Source organism: Scyliorhinus torazame, chromosome 9 (genome assembly GCF_047496885.1).
Source record: "Scyliorhinus torazame isolate Kashiwa2021f chromosome 9, sScyTor2.1, whole genome shotgun sequence".
In the NCBI taxonomy this organism is placed as follows: Eukaryota; Metazoa; Chordata; class Chondrichthyes; order Carcharhiniformes; family Scyliorhinidae; genus Scyliorhinus; species Scyliorhinus torazame.
In genome coordinates this window covers 22,228,530-22,247,887 of record NC_092715.1, presented here as the reverse complement: position 1 = coordinate 22,247,887, position 19,358 = coordinate 22,228,530, and the positions used below count along the sequence as shown (strand labels likewise).

General features: G+C 52.4%; 1 protein-coding gene across 2 annotated transcripts in view; it reads right to left on the bottom strand.

Annotated features, from left to right (window-relative positions):
• Positions 1 to 4,162: 4,162 nt before the first annotated feature.
• The window catches only part of cfap99 (cilia and flagella associated protein 99), a 366,971-nt gene continuing 351,775 nt past the window's right edge, over positions 4,163 to 19,358 (bottom strand). For both annotated transcript variants that reach the window (XM_072515683.1, XM_072515684.1), the window contains one exon: positions 4,163 to 4,436. In XM_072515683.1, the coding sequence (XP_072371784.1) occupies positions 4,326 to 4,436 (111 nt within the window). In that variant the 3' untranslated portion in view covers positions 4,163 to 4,325. The remainder of the gene's footprint in view (positions 4,437 to 19,358) is intronic.

The window sequence follows — 19,358 nt, the reverse complement described above, 5'->3', positions numbered from 1 at the left end:
ACACTCCGCGCAGACCCGGCAGTCTCTGGTGATCGCCCTGACTTCCTCGATGGAGTAGGGCAGGTTGCGGGCCTTGATGAAATGGTAAAAACGTGTGACCCCTTGGTGACAGAGGTTGTCGGTCAGGGTCCGGAGTCGGCCCACTTGTGCACTAGCACATGTACCTCGGGATAGGACATCGGGGGGCTCGTTGAGCTTACTGGGGCGATACAAAATCTCGTAATTGTAGGTGGAGTGCTCGATCCTCCACCTCAAGAGTTTATCGTTTTTGATCTTGCCCCGCTGTGTGTTATTAAACATGAAGGCAACCGACCGTTGGTCAGTGAGGAGAGTGAATCTCCTGCCGGCCAGGTAATGCCTCCAATGCCGCACAGCTTCCACTATGGCTTGGGCCTCTTTTTCGACGGAGGAATGCCGAATTTCTATGAGGGGGCGCATACGATCGGGGTAGGGTCCCAGAATTCTGTTCTGGACCACAGAGCCGAGGATGGCTAAGCGGTTCGTGCTGAACACGCACTTCTCCTTGTTATACGTGAGGTTGAGGAGAGTGGCGGTGTGGAGAAATTTGGCACGGTTGGCGTCATGGTCCTGCTGTTGCTGGCCTTGATGATGCCTTCCCGAAGTAGCCACTGGACTTCAGCCTTGATGAAGCTCCTGTCCTGGGCGCTGTACCGTCTGCTCCTGGTGGCGACAGGTTTGTAATCCGGGGTTAGGTTTGCAAAAAGGGGAGGTGGGTTGACCTTAAGGGTCGCGACCCGCACACAGTAAGAGGTGGTAGGGGCCCGCCGAATTTCAGGGTTAGGCTCTGGAGGTTGCACTGGAAGTCCAGGCCGAGTAGCAAGGCAGCGCAGAGGTTGGGGAGGACGTAGAGGCGGAAGCCGCTGAACTCTACGCCCTGGACAGTGAGAGTGCCGATGCAGTAACCCCGGATCGCCACGGAGTGGGACCCGGAGGCCAGGGAGATTCTCTGGTTCGCAGGATGTACCGCGAGGGAGCAGCGCCTTACCATATCAGGGTGAATGGAGCTCTCAGTGCTCCCAGAGTCCAGCAGGCAGGTCATCTCCTGCCTGTTGACCTTCACTTAGTTGAAGCAGTTGCGAGGTTGTGTGGTCGAGACTGATCAATCGTGACCGAGGCGAGACGCGGCTGGTCGTTGGCGGTTGCAGGCGATGAGCGGCCGGATGAGATGCCCGATGGGCATGGGTCCTGAGTCGGGTAAGATGGCGGCGCCCACAGGTCGCACGTGTCGTAGGGAAAGCACGATGGCGGCGCCCATTGGTCCTGGGAGGAACAAGATGACGGTGCCCACGGGCCGCACATGTTGCGAGTCGAGCAAGATGGTGGCGTCCACTGGCCGCACGTGGTCCTAGGAGGAGAAGATGGCGGCGCCCACTGTCTGTACGTGGGGGGTACCGCGACAATAGCGGTGATTGAGCGGGCCTGGTACACTGCAGCAAAATGTCCCTTCTTGCCACAGGCCTTTTAGAGGGCGCTCCGCGCCAGGCAGCGCTGTCGGGGGTGTTTTGACTGCCCACAGATGTAGCATTTGGGCCCCTCGGGGTTGGTTGGCTGCCGCGTAGTACAGGCGTGGGATTGGCTGAGGGCGGTCGCTGATGGGGTCCATGATGGGGCGTCCGTCTGCGGAGTCCACGATGCACAGGGGGGGGGGCGGGCCGCTCGGTCGGGGGCATAGGCCTGAATGTTGCGTGATGCGACTGTCAGTGAAAGTGCTAGTTTTTTGGTCGCTGTGAGGTCGAGCGTGGCCCCCTCTAAGAGGCGCTGGCGAATGTAGTCAGCCCTATGCCCGTAACAAATGCTCTCTCATAAGCAAATTTGAGTGTTCCGTGACCAAAACGGCCTGACAGTCACAGTCTCTAACTAGGGGGAGCAGGGTGCGCCAGAAATCTTCCACCGACTCACCGGGAAGTTGACGCCGCGTGGAGAGGAGGTGCCTGGCATAGAGTGTGTTAGTCTGCTGAATGTAGTTTTCCTTCAGTCGTGCCATGGCCTCTGCGTAGGTCGGTGTGTCCTGGGCAAGTGGAAAGACGTTGGAGCTCAGCCGCGTGTAAAGGATCTGGAGCTTCTGTGCTTCTGGAATTTCGTCTGCTGCAGACCCGATGTACGCTTCAAAACAGGCTAGCCATGTTCAAAGTCCTTTTGGCGTTGTCTGCTTGCGGATGCAGCTGCAGGCGATCCGGCTTGATGCGGAGGTCCATCTTCTGAAAAAGTCAGTGTAATAAATTGATGCACGATCAATTACACAAAGACGAGAGTAGGATGTAATCGAGGCTTCATTACACTGAGATGTGTGGCCTCCTACAGCAGCTGACAAAATGGCTGCTGTACTGGGAACACACATATTTATACTCCGCCTACTGGGCGGAGCCAGCAGCAGGGATCTATCCCCGTACCTGTAGTACAGGGGCCTTACCGTAAAGCACCTATATCAACATCCTATATGTACACAATATATACATCATGGTGACTACCACACCTCCCACCTCGCCAGGGACTGGGCTCAGGGGCACACCCCATCTGGCCCCCACCTCACAAATCCGTCAGGATAAATGACACACCATGCAGCAGGATTTCAACGACATGAAGGCGGCCCCTCATCAGGGACAGGGTCCTTTTGAGAGTAAGGACCCTCTCATGCACCTCCACCACTCTTCTAAAGGTACCCCACAATCCTTCGAAGGGAGCTCTAACCGAGATTCTCAAACAAGACAATATCCTCGATGGCGGCCATCATCCAGCTGCCCACTGCACCGCCAAGGCAAGAGTCCGCTCAGCAGCAACCAAAAGCTGTGCCCCCAGCCCACTCTGACCACCATGAACAAATGTGGAAAAAAACAATCAGGAAACTCTGTGGACATCCGCAATCCTTAACCCAAGAAAAAGCAAATATGAAATGTGCACTCGGAAGAAATGAAGGATTAAAAGATGAGCAGGGGTAGAAATCATTCCCATGCTCATATCACGTGCCTCTCCCCCATCGTTTCAAAAATTAATCTCTGTTTCTGCCAGCAACTTCTTTTGTATGGCCTCATTATAAGCGGTCCCTCAGCATATTGTTTAATGTTGTCCCAAAGTCACAATGTTCTACGATTTTCCTAAGCCTTGCTATGTAAGTTGCAATGGTCTCCCCTGGGCCTCTCCATATGGAATTGAATTTGAATCATTGCAAAATCGCGCAGGGCTTTGGGCGGTAGTGGCCTTTTACTAAATTTGGGATCTCTATAAACGCGCTTGCATCGGGTGAGTTTGGGAACATACTATGACTATGAATTTAATTATAAGTTTGGGTCCCGCACGCGTTTAACAATATTGCCTTCTTCTTTATTCCTGTTTGCTCTGAAGAAAAATTCTAGTCGCTCAATGGACCCCAACCAATCTTCAGCCGAGGCATCAAAGGGATCCACTCTCATGTGTGCAGCTGTCTTCTATTTCGCAAGTTTGACTTCAACTGGACTAGGTTCTGAGCTGATGATCTTACACGGCTCCACCAGTCTGGAACAAACAACAAACTTTTATTTGGACAACATGTTATGTACAGAGTGGTGCAGCCAGTCTGCCTCCTGGATTGAACTTGCGCTCGGCTTGGCGATTCCGGGCTCTAACTACTGTTTAGGTGAGCCAGTCTCGTGACCTTCAGAAAATCACCCCTTAAAGGGGTCAGCTACTACAGAAACTAACACCAAAAGTATTTTGACATGTACAGATCACACAAGCAGAATCTTTGTATAAAATATGGTCAGATCTTGAACGTATCACAGGAAACCATTCAGCTAAAAGCACTAATGAATTTTGAGGGAGTTGAAAGATGGACGGATTCACTGATTATAATACTGCAACTTCCAGTGAAAGCAATTACAATTCACTTAAAAATAAGGCTACTGATTGAATCGGGATAAACACTATTAATGGAAAACATCTTATGTCACAGTGCGAAAACACTGTCACAATAATATCTGTACAAAGCCCCACTAAAGAGAAGGACAAGGAGTACGTCCACACCATTTGCTTCTACGCAATGCATGCCTTCGGTTTGTAATAAAAGCAGAAAGAAACAGATTAACGTTTCAGGTCTGTGACCCCATTGTCAAAATATATTTGTAAGTACCCTGGTGCATATAAAAACAGAAATAGATTCAGATTTCAATTACTTTGTAAACTAAAGTTACATATTTATTGGGAACATTATTACATGGTGTTTTTGTAACAGTGAGCATGTAACATTACCACTTAAAGTGCAGATTTAATTTGATGTGGTTTTTTGGGAAAATGTCCATGATATACAACCTACTCCACTGAGCAGCAGTATATTATGATGCTTTCTGAGTCACACTCGCAGCCATGTTGCGAAGTTGAACCATTCGGACCTTGTTTTCATGGCTTTCTTCCATGTTCTTCCACCAACGTATTTCCTTTGATTTCTGGATAGAATTGTACACAAACATTCCATTAGATACATAAGATGTGACTGCTATCATGTGGCAGGGAGCCAATTAAGGCGAGTAAATGGCCTATTAAGGCCTATTATCTGAGGCTGTCTGGAATTTTCCAGTCAGCTCCTGGGCCCTCCCTGCCACTGGGAGCAGGTTAGCTGCTTGGAGGCGGTCTCCCAGCATTAGATTGGGGTGCAGTGCTCCAGGCAAGGTTTGATGCCCTCCTCTCCCAACTGGTTATAGCTGCGACCACAGGCTGCCTTGTTGAGAGATTTTTCCCTCTACCATGATGACTCAGCTGCTGCGCAATGGGACAGTGTCAGCATGGATTTATAAAAGGGAGACCATGCTTGACAAATCTACTGGAATTCTTTGGGAATGTAATTAGTAAACTTGCCGAGGGGGAGCTCGTGGATGTGGCTTATTTGGACTTTCAGAAGGCTTTTGACAAAGTCCCGCATAAGAGATTAGCGTGTAGAATTAAAGCGCATGAAATTATGGGTGGTGTGTTGAGATGGATTGGAAACTGGTTGGCAGGCAGGAAACAAAGAGTAGGAATAAACCAGTCTTTTTCGAAATGGCAGGTATTGACTAGTTGGGTACCTCAGGGATTGGTGCCGGGACCCCAGCTATTATTATATATATTAATGATGTAGATGGGGGTACTAAATGTAATATCACCAAATTTGCAGATGACACAAAGCTGAATGAGATGGTGAGCTGTAATGAGGATGAAGAGATCCTTCAGTATTTGGACAAGTTGAGTGAGTGGGCAAATGAATGGCAGATGCAGTATAATTTGGATAAATGTGAGGTTATCCACTTTGGTAGCAGATACGGGAAGGCAGATTATTAGCTGAATGGGCATAAATTAGGAGAGGGGAATGTGCAACGAGACTGTTATAATCTGCCTGCTTACCATTGGCTGGGGACTAATGACAATCCCACAATCCTGTGGGAGTATAAGCTTCCCCAATGAGGGGGCGGAGAAACCATTAGTAAACTCCAAGTATAAATCAAGCTGGCCAATTTGGAACCAGCAGGAAGGAGTGTGCAGCAAGGGAAGTTGCTGCTGCTGTTATATATATATGTTATTGTAAATAAATGTTATTACTTTGTATCCTTAAAGCTCGTGCTGGATTCTTCGTGGCCCTCACAAAACTGGCGACGAGGGTTAAAGTGAATAGCTGTCTACACTGCTGAAGCCACCTCCCTGGATTTTTGTTGGATACAGGTTGGAAGTTGTTTTCTATTATACCATGCCTCTGTATGGACGTTTGGATGTTTTTGATGCTGCGCTGGAAAGCTGGAACCAGTACACACAACGGATGCGTTACTATTTCCGGGCAAACAATATCACCGAAAACGAGCGCCAGGTGGTCATATTGCTCACCGCCTGCGGCCCGCATACGTTTGGGGTGATTAGGAGCCTTACGTACCCAGCTGCGCCGGACACCAAAACGTTTAATGAACTTGTGAATATAGTGGGGCAACATTTTAACCCAACATCGTCCACGATAGTCCAGTGTTACCGGTTTAATACCGCTGAGAGGACCCCTGGAGAATCCCTTGCCGATTTTCTATCCAGGCTACGCAGGATTGCGGAGTACTGTGACTATGGTGAGACCTTGTCAGAAATGTTACGCGACCGTTTGGTTTGCGGTATTAACAATGCGGCCACCCAGAGAAAGTTGTTAGCTGAGCCAACATTGACTTTTCAACAGGCCATTCAAATAGTATTGTCCCGAGAGAGCGCAGAACGAGGAGTGCAGGAGCTACAGGGAATGGAAGTGCATGCGTTGGGGCGCAACCCCTTCCATCCGAAAACGAGCCCCCGCACTCCTGCTGTACCTTGGGCGAGGCAACGCCCAGACCGACGCCAGTGGCCGTCGGACATTCCTCCCCGAAGGAAGACTTCTCCAGAACCAATGGATGAGGAGCAATGTCCGTGTCAGACTTGTAGGCGCCGACCCCGTCGCGGACGGCGGTCCTGGGGGCGCCAGAGGCGCCATCGTTCCAACCGAAACTGGGACCAGCCCAGGGGCCGTAACTGGGACCAGCCCAGGGGCCGTACCTTCCATGTGGATGAACCTGCGGCGACTACTCCTGAGGACGTGGAGACGGAGGACGACTGCCTGCAGCTGCATTGTGTGGCAGCTCCCCGTGTGGCCCCCATTAAGGTGACAGTACGGGTCAATGGCCACCCGCTTGAGATGGAGTTGGACACTGGCGCAGCGGTCTCCGTGATCGCCCAGAGGACATTCGACCGCATCAAGCAGGGTATACAGACCCTTACATTAACCGACTCACAGGCCAGGTTGGCCACCTACACGGGGGAACCACTGGACATTGCAGGAACTACAATGACCCCTGTTGTTTATGGACGCCAGGAGGGGCGTTTCCCACTTATCGTGGTGCACGGCCATGGGCCCAGCCTGTTGGGTCGGGACCGGTTGCGTCATTTGCGGTTGCAATGGCAGCACATCCTCCAAACAGTTTCTGAAGGGTTGACTGAGGTGCTAGGACGATACCCAGATGTATTCCAGCCTGGTTTGGGGAAAATAAAAGGGGCCGTAGCCCGTATCCAAGTCGAACCAGGAGCCACGCCGCGCTATTTCCGGGCGCGAAGCTCGCAGGTGGACTCTCGTTCACAAAATTAGATATGAGTCACGCCTATCTGCAGTTGGAGCTGGACCCTGCCTCCCGACCATATGTAACGATTAATACACACCGGGGCCTGTATGAATATACACGGTTGCCCTTTGGAGTATCCTCTGCCTGCGCAATTTTTCAACGTGTTATGGAGGGCATTTTGAGAGGTTTACCACGTGTTGCTGTCTACTTAGATGACGTTTTGATTACAGGGACGTCGGAGCAGGAACATTTGGAAAATCTGGAGGCTGTCCTTAGACGCCTTTCGGAGGCTGGAGTCCGTTTACATCGCACAAAGTGCGTATTTCAGGCAAAGGAAGTAGTCTACCTAGGTTATCGGGTGGACCGCGAAGGTTTGCATCCCGTCGCAGAGAAGGTGCATGCGATTCAACAGGCCCCCACCCCGATTGACACTTCGCATCTTTGTTCTTTTCTCGGTCTCGTAAACTATTACGGGAAGTTCCTCCCCAATCTGGCAACTACGCTGGCCCCTTTGCACTTTCTGCTAAAGAAAAATTACACCTGGGTTTGGGGTCAGCCGCAAGAAACCGCTTTCCGGCGGGTAAAGCAACAATTGTCGTCATCTGGGTTACTAACCCACTATGATCCTGGAAAGCCTTTGCTCGTCACATGTGATGCATCCCCGTATGGTATTGGGGCCGTCCTGTCCCACAAGATGGAGAACGGGGCCGAGCGACCGATAGCTTTCGCCTCCCGCACATTGACTGCAGCGGAGAAAAAGTACGCGCAGATCGAGAAGGAGGGCCTGGCAGTAGTTTTTGCGGTGAAACGCTTCCACCAGTACGTGTATGGCCGCCATTTCACTATCGTGACTGATCATAAGCCTCTGCTGGGACTTTTCAGAGAGGATAAGCCAATACCGCCCATTGCTTCCGCACGGATCCAGCGCTGGGCTTTGTTGCTTGCTGCATACGAGTATTCTCTGGAGCACAAACCAGGAACGCAGATAGCAAATGCCGGCGCACTGAGCCGATTGCCTTTATCGACCGGCCCCATGTCGACCCCCACGACCGGTGAGGTGGTTGCAACCCTAAATTTTATGGACACCTTGCCTGTCACGGCATCACAGATCCGTGAGTGGACCCAGAGGGAGTCAGTCCTGTCAAAGGTTCGGCACATAGTCCTGTATGGTGGGCAGCATAGACAGCTCCCAGGCGAGTTGCGGGCATTTTCCTCCAAGCTGTCAGAATTCAGCGTGGAAGACGGCATCCTCTTGTGGGGGACGCGTATGATTATCCCGGAAAAAGGCCAGGAGCTGATACTAACAGACTTGCACAATGGGCATCCAGGTGTGACCAAAATGAAAATGTTGGCCCGGAGTTATGTCTGGTGGCCAGGCCTCGACACCGACATTGAGAAGGTGGCCCAAAACTGCTCCATTTGCCAGGAGCATCAGAAGCTTCCGCCGGCCGCGCCCCTACATCACTGGGAATGGCCAGGGCGGCTTTGGGCACGCTTGCATGCAGATTTCGCAGGCCCTTTTCAAGGATCCATGTTCCTTCTATTAATTGACACCCAGTCTAAATGGCTAGAGGTGCATAAGATGCAGGGGACAACGTCCTGCGCAACAATTGAAAAGATGCGTTTGACTTTTAGTACGCATGGCCTCCCCAAGGTGCTGGTCACGGATAACGGCACTCCATTCACGAGTGAGGAGTTTGCGAGGTTCACGAAGATGAACGGCATACGCCATATCCGCACTGCCCCTTACCACCCGGCTTCAAATGGGTTGGCAGAGCGCGCAGTGCAGACATTCAAAAGAGGCCTAAAGAAGCAGTCTTCCGGATCAATGGACATGAGACTGGCTCGCTTTTTGTTTACGTATAGGACCACCCCCCATGCGGTGACTGGGGTAGCTCCCGCAGAACTCCTAATGGGCCGGAGACTTCGCACTCGCCTGAGTATGGTTTTCCCGGACATCGGTGCAAAAGTACGCCGCACACAAGAACGGCAGGAACAGGGACTTTCTCGGCATCGGCCGATTCGGCAGTTTGCGCCCGGTGACCCAGTGTTCGTTCGGAATTTTGCTGGTGGTGCCCAGTGGGTTCCTGGCATAATCGTTCGCCAAACGGGCCCGATATCTTACCAGTTGCAATCCCAGGGTCGTCTCCAGCGCAAACATGTAGACCACGTTCGGTCCAAAAGAGTATCCCCTCAAAAGATTCCCCGCCCCCGGAGCTCATTTCTACAGCCGCAGAGACCAGAGACAAGGGAAGGTAGTCCTCACAATCTTCCACTGGTGCCTCACTCGAAGCCTGCGCAGGTCGTTACAGAACCGAATGGAGATAGAGACGCTGACATGACGGAGGCAGCAGACTCTGACTCCGAGATGGAGACACAGGATGCATCAGAGGGGGAATCCTCGGGTCCAGGGGCCGTGGATGTACAACCGTTGCGCCGTTCATCACGGAAGCGCCGGTCTCCGTCTCGTTATACGCCGCCTGAACCAGCGCCGCGTGCAAATGGTGTCCGGCCTGCGGCAAAACGAGTCCAACGCCCTCCTTCACCAGGGTCTTCGGTGGATTCCTTGAACTTTGGGGGGGAGGGATATTATAACCTGCCTGCTTACCATTGGCTGGGGACTAATGACAATCCCACAATCCTGTGGGAGTATGAGCTTCCCCAATGAGGGGGGGGGGGGGGCGGGGCGGGGGGGGGGGGGGGGCGGGGGGGGGGTGCAGAACCAGGGGGTCACAGTCTGGGGATATGGGGTAGACCATTTGGGACAGAGATGAGGAGAAATTTCTTCATCCAGAGAGTGGTCAGCCTGTGGAATTTGTTACCACAGAAGCAGTTAGGTACAGCACTTGGGGCAAAGAGAATTGTAATAAGTCCCGTCACCAGAATTCCTTTTATTTACAAACCCAACAGCTAAACAACCATGACCATTCAATCTGCTGTCTACACCGGGAGCACAGAGGATCTGACACTCCCTGTTATATACACTGAAAGGGGTTCCCTGATTGGGCCACTAATAAGGGATCTCATATTCTAATTGGCCAATCTCAAAGGCCTGGCCTAAGTCATTACAAGAATCAAACGATAAAGGGGGTGGTGGGGGGGTGGGGGGAAGAGAGAGAGTCATATCAGGCTATTGAGTTGGATGATCAGCCATGCTCATAATGGATGGGGGCCCATGGGTGAAGGACTGAATGGCCTCCTCCTGCTCCTATTTCTCTATTTCCATGATGACTTTTTAATTTAAAGGTTTTGAAACTTGCTGAAAAGATGCCTTGGGTGGCAGTGGTTAGCACTGCACCCTCACAGTGCCAGGGTCTTGGGTTCAATTCCAGCCTCAGATGACTTTGTGTGGAGTTTGTACGTTCTCACCGTATCTGTGTGGGCTTCCTCTGGGTGCTCCGGTTTACTCCCACAGTCCAAAGGTCATGCTAAATTGCCCGTAGTGTCCAAGGGTTAGGTGGGGTTATGGGCTTATAGGAATAGGGTGGGGGTGGGGGCCTAGTTAAGGTGCTCTTTCAGAGGGTCGGTGCAGACTCGATGGGCCAAATGGCCTCCTTCTGCACTGTAGGGATTCTATGATTCTATGACAGACTATCGCTCCTTTTGAGCTAGAGGGCCTCTTCTTGGCGTTTCAGCTTCAAGAACCCACCCACCATCCTTAATTAGACAGCAAGTGCACCTTATGGTCACTAACTGGCAAATTCATTGAAACTTACTGCCGGCTAACCATTTCCCATACTGTAAGGGGTTGGGACCCCACTTTACCTCAAAGCTGAGATCATGACCCAAAGCTCAAAATGCTGCCCACAATCTCAGGACTAACCACACCCAGAACAGGTACTGCCTCATTAGACACAGATTAAATCTGCTTTGTCTATCATGACATAAATCAATCTCAAAGTAAGGTGAGTATCCCTGATCGTACCAACATAACATTTGCACTTCCAAAGCCATCAAAGCTGACAGCGCTCAGAAAGTGAGCATACTGTCCATTGTGTCTGTGCTGGCACATTGCTGGAGCAATTCTAAACTAATCCCACAGCTGGGACCTCTGCCCAACTTAATATCACCTTGTATCTCCTTCTATTTATGCAGTTAAACAAAAAAAAGTATTAAAATAGAAGTAATTCAACACTAAATTAGGATCAAACCATTAGGAACTTTGTTAAGATACTTATTTCATGTAGATCTCTGTGGCTAACTGACCTGAGATTTGGACCATTCATGAACCAGGTCTCTCACTTAAATTATGTATTTGATCGGTGACTTCATTGTGTTATTTATGTATAAAATTAAGAGCTTCCCCAGTGAATTATTGGGTAAATACACCATACAATGTAATACAAAGTAATTTAGACTCTGAAGCTATGATTTAGTGCCTTGTCCATGGGTGAGTTAGCTTGATCAGCTCGCAGCTGGGGTCCTGCAGCTGTCTCAGTCTCCCGAGGCGAAGGTGGCTAACATCAATCTTGGTCCCTGCTCTTGATTGTTAATCATTGCTAACCTGCTTTGAGTGTGGATGAGAATGCGTTTGAATGTGATAACCTAATGGTGCAATAGCCTGTTTTCTCCCCTGCACCTCCCATTCTTATGATTCTGACTTCTTGGACATGCCTTGCTTATAAAGGGCCTCGGTTGAGGTAAATCCAGCCTCCCTGGGCATCACTGTCAGGAGAAATAACAGTCAAGCTGTTCTCATCTAGCAATCACACAGGAACTTTCCTGCTGCGCTCTCTGGATTGGAATCAAATGCCACCTTTAACACAGAAAGATGTCACATGGTGCTTTGCTGAGGTATATGGATGCTGAGCCAAAGAAGGGGGTATTAGAAGCAGTGAGCAAACATTTGGTCAAAGTGGTGGTTTGCAGGGTATCTTCAAGGGCTGAGGGATTTGGGAGGTCAATGGTGGGGCAAAGGGATAGAGGCATGTACAAGAAGTCAGAATCATAGGAATGGGAGTTGTAGGGGATAACAACAGAATCGGGTAGAGATACCGTACAAAAAGGGAATTGAACACAAGAGTGGAATGTCTTGAGGCATTGGTGGATTGGGATTCATTCTAGGTCAATGAGGACAAGGGTGAAGGATGAAAAGGAGATAAATACATTAAAATTCAGGTGCTTGGGAAATACATGAAGTACTGAGCAATGTCTGCTGTTTTCACTCATGCTTATTTTACAGATGATATAAAACAGTGTGAAAGTAAAGACACTAGAGGGTGCTGCTGGAAGGATTAAACGACAGTTTACCTCCAGGTAGGAAAAGATGAGCACCCCCAGAAGAAAAACACGAGGTAAAGATAACTCAAAATGTTAACAGCAAAGGCTAGTCTCAACTATGAACACTTCATGCCACAGTAATGCCAGAAGCATTGAAGCAATATCTAATTGCACAGCAGAGCAATTTTATAAGGGCACAAAGTGTCTACACCAAGTTTGTAGAAACAAAAACATACTTTATTTTACAACTTCTATTATATACAACTCCAGTAACTCCCTCCTGGGTCTTCACTAGTCACTGCCTCACTGGCGGACTTTATTTATACGTAGCCAGACATTAATTATTCCCACCCCGTAAGACTCGTGCGGGTTGTAACAACCCCCCACCCCAAGGTCCGAAAATCCTCCGAAGATTGTGGTGAAGGAAGGTGCTGGACTCTTGGAGTCTGGCTGGGTGTTGTGCACCCGAGGTGCTGGGTCAGGTGGTATGTATCTAGAAGGTGAACGCCGCTTCCGGCCGGACGTCGCGGTGGCTGCAATTCCTGAGGCTGCGGTTCGAAGACTCCCTATCGGAAGCTTCCTGCATTTCCATCTCCGGGTCGATGACCTCAGTCATGTCAGCACCTTGACTCCCTTGGGGCTCCGACGTGGACTGATCAGGCAGCAATGCGGTTTGAGAAAGAGTTCTCGAGGACGAGGAAAGTTCTGAAGAAATGGTCGTCTGACCTTGCCCTTGCTCCTGGTAAGAAACAGGCCCTGTTTGCTGGAGGATGACGCCGGAGACCCACTGGGTGTCGTCAGAAAAGATTTGAACAAACACTGAGTCATCTGGTACAAAGTGCCTGGACAGTCGATGTCGGACAGTCGACATCGAGTGGGGCAGCCCCTTGCTGCTCCTGGTTGTGGTGCACGTTCGCACCTATGTCTGTAAAAATCATGCTAAGGTGGGTACGAAGTCTCCGGCCCATCAGCATGTCAGCAAGAGCCACTCCAGTTACTGCACGTAACGTGGTCCTGTAGCAAAACAAGCAATGAGCCAGTCTAGTGTTCATCGATCCAGAAGACTGTTCCTTAAGGCCCCGTTTAAATGTTTGCACTGTACGCTCCACTAGGCCATTAGAAGCCGGGTGGTATGGGGCGCTATGAATATGTCGCACCCCATTCGCTTTTAGAAACCCAGCAAACTCCTCACTTGTAAACCGAGTGCCAATATCTGTGACAAACATTTCAGGGATGCCGTGCATGCAAAACGATGTCCGGAACTTTTCAATGGTTGCCACCATCCTGTGCACCTCTCACCACTTGGCTATCAATCAACAAAAGGAACATGGATCCTTGAAATGGACTGCAAAATCAGCATGCAACTGCGCTCACGTCTGTCCTGGCCATTCCCAATGACGTAGGTTGCAGCTGGTGGGAGCCTCTGATGAGCTTGGCAAACAGAGCATTGTTGGGCCATTTTCTCAATGTCTGCATCTAGACCCGGCCACCATACGTGGCCAGTGTTTTCATCTTGGACATGCCTGGATGTCTGTTGTGGAGGTCCTTCAAGATCAACTCCTGACCACAGCAGGATACCATCCTCCACGCTGAACTCGGACAGCTTGGATGAAAATGCCCGTAACTCGTCTGGAAGCTGTCGATGCTGCCCTCCGTATAGCACCACATGCCGAACGTTTGATAGGATCGGATCTGTCTGGGTCCATTTACGGATCTGGGATGCCAAGACAGGGAAGGAGTCTGGGAAATTCTGAGCTGCAACTACCTTGACTCTCCTGGAGGTCGATGAGGGGCCAGTCAGGAAAGGCAAACGGTAAAGGCAAACAGCTCAGTGCATCGGCATTCGAGATTTGAGCCTCGGCCTATGTTCGAAGGAATACCCTTAGGCGACGAATAACAGCACTCAGCGCTGGATTTGCATGGAGGTAATGCGCTTTCCTCCTTGAAAAGTTCAAGCAAACATTTATGGTCGTAATAATAGTGAAATGGTGGCTGAAGATGTATTGGTGCAAACGTTTTACGGCCAAGACAACCTCCAGACCTCTTGTTTTAGTAATTTGTGTACCTCCATATGGGCAATTTTGGAGTATCTGTTTTGCCTTTTCTCTGACCATTCATGGCACAGAGGTATGGAATGCAGGGGTGAAAAATAAAATAGAATAAAAAATTCAAACAAGAGACAGAAACACTTCAACTCAGAAGATCAGAAATGCAGGTAAGAAAGGGCTGGGTGGGACAGATGTATCACTCTTGCTACAAATCGAGAGCCAGGGAGGTAGCCATTCTGCTAAAGAAGAGGACGGTGTTTACAGGGACAAAGACGGTTATGGACCCAGGGGGACGGTATGTCATGGTCAGCGGTGACCTGGACGGGGCACCAGCGGTCCTTGTTAACGTATACTCTCCCAACTGGGACGACACGGAGTTTATAAAGAAAACCATGGCGGAAATTCCCGACGTAGATACCCACCGACTAATCATGCGCCTGTCCCGGTAGACAGAGGGAGAATTCATAATTCTTAGCTGGTACGGGAATTGACTCTGCGCTGCTGGCCTTGTTCTGCATCACAAACCAGCTGTCTAGTCCACTGAGCTAAACCAGCTTTATAAAGCACTTAGAGGCAGGCAGGAGAAGGCGGCTAGGCAACAACTGTCCTCCTCCATATTAGAGGTGAGCCGGCGATACTCCGAGGCCCCGACCGTAGAGCTTCTGGTGGAAAGGAAAAAGCTACAAATGGACTTTGACCTGCTCTTCACAAGGAAGGCAGTGCACCAAATCCGTCAGACATGGGGACCTTCTACGGACTCGCTTGCTGGCTCACCAACTGAGAAAGCAGGCGGCCACATGGGAAATAGGACAGATCAGGGACAAGAACAGTCAGTAACCGAACCGGAAAAGGTCAACAAAGGATTCAAGGCCTTCTACCGGAGGCTGTACACCTCCAAGCCCTGCAGGGGACTCAAGGTGAAGCAGTTCCTCGATGGACTGGACATGCCAGTCGTGGGAGAGAATAGAAAATGGGGGCTGGAAGCACCATTAAAACTGTGAGTAGTCATGGAGGGCATCAACTCCATGCAGGCAGAGAAGGCCCCGGGACCAGATGGATTTCCGGCCGACTTATATAAAAGATTTTCGCCAGCACTGGCCCCTCACTTGCGGGAGATATTCACAGACTCGCTGGCGAGAGGCATCCTGCCTCCAATGTTAGCACAAACCTCAATCTCGCTGCTACTCAAGAAAGACAAAGACTCGACTAAATGCGGGTCCTACAGACCCATTTCGCTGCACAACGTAGGCGTGAAAATAATAATAATCTTTGTTATCACAAGTAGGCTTCCATTAACACCGCAATGAAGTTACTGTGAGAAGCCCCTAGTCACCACATTCCGGCGCCTTTTCGGGTACACGGAGGGAGAATTCAGAATGTCCAAATTACCTAATAGCACATCTTTCGGGATTTTGGGAGGAAATTGGAGCACCCGGAGGAAACCCATGCAGACACGGGGAGAACGTGCAGACTCCGCATAGACAGTGACCCAAGCCGAGAATCGAACTTGGGACCCAGGCGCTGTGAGGTCATAGTGCTAACCACTGTGCTACCGTGATGCCCAGGTACTGGCCAAGATTCTAGCCAGGCCACAGGAGAACTGCGTGCCAGAGGTGGTCGCAGAGGACCAGGCAGGCTTTGTTAAGGTAGGCAGCTAACATCTAACATTAGGCGCCTGCTGAACGTGATAATGCCTTTGACAGAGTTGAGTGGAAATACCTCATAGGTACTGGAGCGGTTTGGGCTTGGAGCAGGTTTCACCTCCTGCGAGCGTGTCTGATGAGCGTGCAGAGCCAACCAGCTCGAAATACTTCCAGCTGCACAGGAGCACAAGGCAGGGATGCCTGCTGTCCCTGCTCTTATTCACCCTGGCAATCGAACCCTCAGAACAGCGAAGAGGATCCAGAGGGGGGACAGAGAGAACAGAGTCTCACTCTATGCGGATGACTTGCTCCTCTACATCCTGGACCCCCAAAGCAGGAAGGGATCATGAAGCTCTTGAAAATACATAATAGGGCAACAGAAGGTCCACAATGTAAATACATAGACACCGGCGTCGGGTGAAGCATACAGAAGTGTAGTATTAATCAGGTCAGTCCATAAGAGGGTCTATTAGAAGTCTGGTAACAGTGGGGAAGAAACTGTTTTTGAATCTGTTCGTGCGTGCTCTCAGACTTTTGTATCTCCTGCCCGGTGGAAGAAGTTGGAAAAGTGAGTATGTCGGGTGGGAGGGATCTTTGATTATGCTGCCCGCTTTCCCCAGGCAGCGGGAGGTGAAGATAGAGGCAATCATTTTGGAAGATGGATCTAGCTAGAAGATCAGTGCAGCGTCAGTCCTCAAGGTGATGAAAGTGTGGAGGCAATGACTAGGGATTCAAACAGACAATTTCCATTGGGTTGGTGAAAATGAAGAGAGGAGTGAGATGGGCTTACCATAGACCAAAGGTGTGATATGACACACAGCTCGAAGTCAAACAGAAGACCAAGACTCAATCCAGTTGGTGTGGGATCAGAGTCTGATGTAAGTGAGTGCTCTCAAGGGGCAATCAATGTAGCTTCAGTCTCATTGGTGTTTAGCTGCAGAAAGTAACAGCCACCCAGAACTTGAGGTCAGTTGGGCCCTCAACACGGTAAGCTCTTGAATCATGAATGATAGCAGAGCTACCCATAAAAGTTAATCTATTGGGCATCATTCTCCGACCCCCCAGAGGGGTCCGTGCCGGGGTGGAGGTTGGGGGTTGGGGGGGGGTCCGTGCTGGGGTGGAGGTTGGGGGGGGGGTCCGTGCCGGGGTGGAGGTTGGGGGTTGGGGGGGGGTCCGTGCTGGGGTGGAGGTTGGGGGGGGGGGTCCGTGCTGGGGTGGAGGTTGGGGGGGGGGGGGTCCGTGCCGGGGTGGAGGTTGGGGGGGGGGGTCCGTGCTGGGGTGGAGGTTGGGGGGGGTCCGTGCCGGGGTGGAGGTTGGGGGGGGGTCCGTGCCGTGCCGGGGTGGAGGTTGGGAGGGGGGTCCGTGCCGTGCCAGGGTGGAGGTTGGGGGTTGGGGGGGGGTCCGTGCTGGGGTGGAGGTTGGGGGGGGTCCGTGCTGGGGTGGAGGTTGGGGGGGGGTCCGTGCTGGGGTGGAGGTTGGGGGGGGTCCGTGCCGGGGTGGATGTTGGGGGGGGTCCGTGCTGGGGTGGAGGTTGGGGGGGGGGTCCGTGCTGGGGTGGAGGTTGGGGGGGTCCGTGCTGGGGTGGAGGTTGGGGGGGGGGGTCCGTGCCGGGGTGATGGTTGGGGGGGGTCCGTGCCGTGCCGGGGTGGAGGTTGGGGGGAGGGTCCGTGCCGAGGAGGGGGATGGGAGGGCAAGTGAGTTGGTCCACCTGGCCAGGTGCCAGCCTCCAACAGTTGGACCCATGCGGTCCATGCCACCTGGCTGGGGGGAGGAGGGGATATGGGCAATGATGACATGTCGTCGTTCCCCTCCCCCCCACCAGGCCGTCATATTTTCAGATCATCCAGCGATGTTGGCCGCCGTGGTGGCAGCCGCTCATGTCTATGTTGCCCTGGATGAGGAGGAGGAGGAGCGTGCCAGAGAGGCGGCGCAGGCTGCCGCAGAGGGGCAGGCGGCAGCCGCCCAGGCTGGAGGGACACCTGACCGACAGGACGAGGAGGGGGAGGAGGACGTCGCAGCCCCACGGCAACGGAGGCACCCGAGGGCGCCCCGTGTGTGCCGGCCCCGGCAGTCATACCAGGACCTCACGGACCGGGAATGCAGGAGGAGACTCCGGATGAGCCGGGAAACCGTGGCACACATCTGCCACCTGCTGGCACACCTGTCACCGCGTGGCACTGGCGGGGGACACCCTCTCCCCGTGTCCGTCAAGGTTACGGTGGCCCTGAACTTTTATGCAACGGGGTCATTCCAGGCACCGAGTGGGGACCTGTCCGGCATATCGCAGAGATCGGTGCACCGGTGCATCCGGGCAGTGACAGATGCCCTATATGCCATGGCGCACCGCTACATCCGCTTCCCCGTGGACCGGGCCAGCCAAGATGCCCGGGCCGTGGGCTTCTCTGCCGTGGCCGGGTTCCCCATGGTCCAGGGCGCGATCAATGGGATGCACGTCGCCGTGCGGCCACCTGCAGATAACAGGGCCGTGGTCACTAATAGGAAGGGGACCTATTCGATGAACGTACAGGTGGTCTGCGACCACCGCATGATGATCCTGCACGTCTGCGCCTGTCACCCAGGCAGTGTACACGACTCATTCGTGTTGTCGCGGTCATCCATCCCCGGCATGTACGAGGGACGCCATCCCCGGCTGAGGGGCTGGTTGCTGGGCGACAGGGGCTACCCATTGCGATCGTGGCTGATGACGCCTATATGGAGGCCACGCAATGAGGCGGAGAACCGCTACAATGATGCCCATGTAGCGACAAGGGGAGTGATCGAGAGGTGCTTTGGCGTGCTGAAGATGCGTTTCAGGTGCCTGGACCTCTCTGGGGGCGCCCTCCAGTATCGGTCAGATAGGGTCGGCCGCATCATTGTGGTGTGCTGCGTCCTGCACAACATAGCCCAGCAGAGGGGCGATGTGCCGCAGGCAGAGGAGGGCGGAGTGGAGGAGCAGCAGAAAGAGGCCCAGTCCTCCCCAGATGAGGGGGATGGGGGCAATGGTCAGGGCAGACGGGGTAGACACAGGCGGGTGGCTGTCCACCGTTACCGGCTGGCCCAGCGGGCACGGGATAGACTGATAGATGCCCGCTTCACTGACTAGATGGGCGTGGGAATCGGGTAGTATGGCCACAGACCGCACACCATGGCAACAGCCGACCACCCACACCCCCCACCCATCCACCCACCCAGCACCCTCACCCCCCTCCCCAACCCCACCCGCATGCACACCACCCCCCCCCATTGCTGATCCACCTGCGGCACAACGGGCCGGGCTCACACAGTTGCGGGTGGACGCGTGTCTATTGCAGGCCATGGAGGATGATGACAACCCGCCCTGCGATGAGCTCCTGGCTCTACATCGT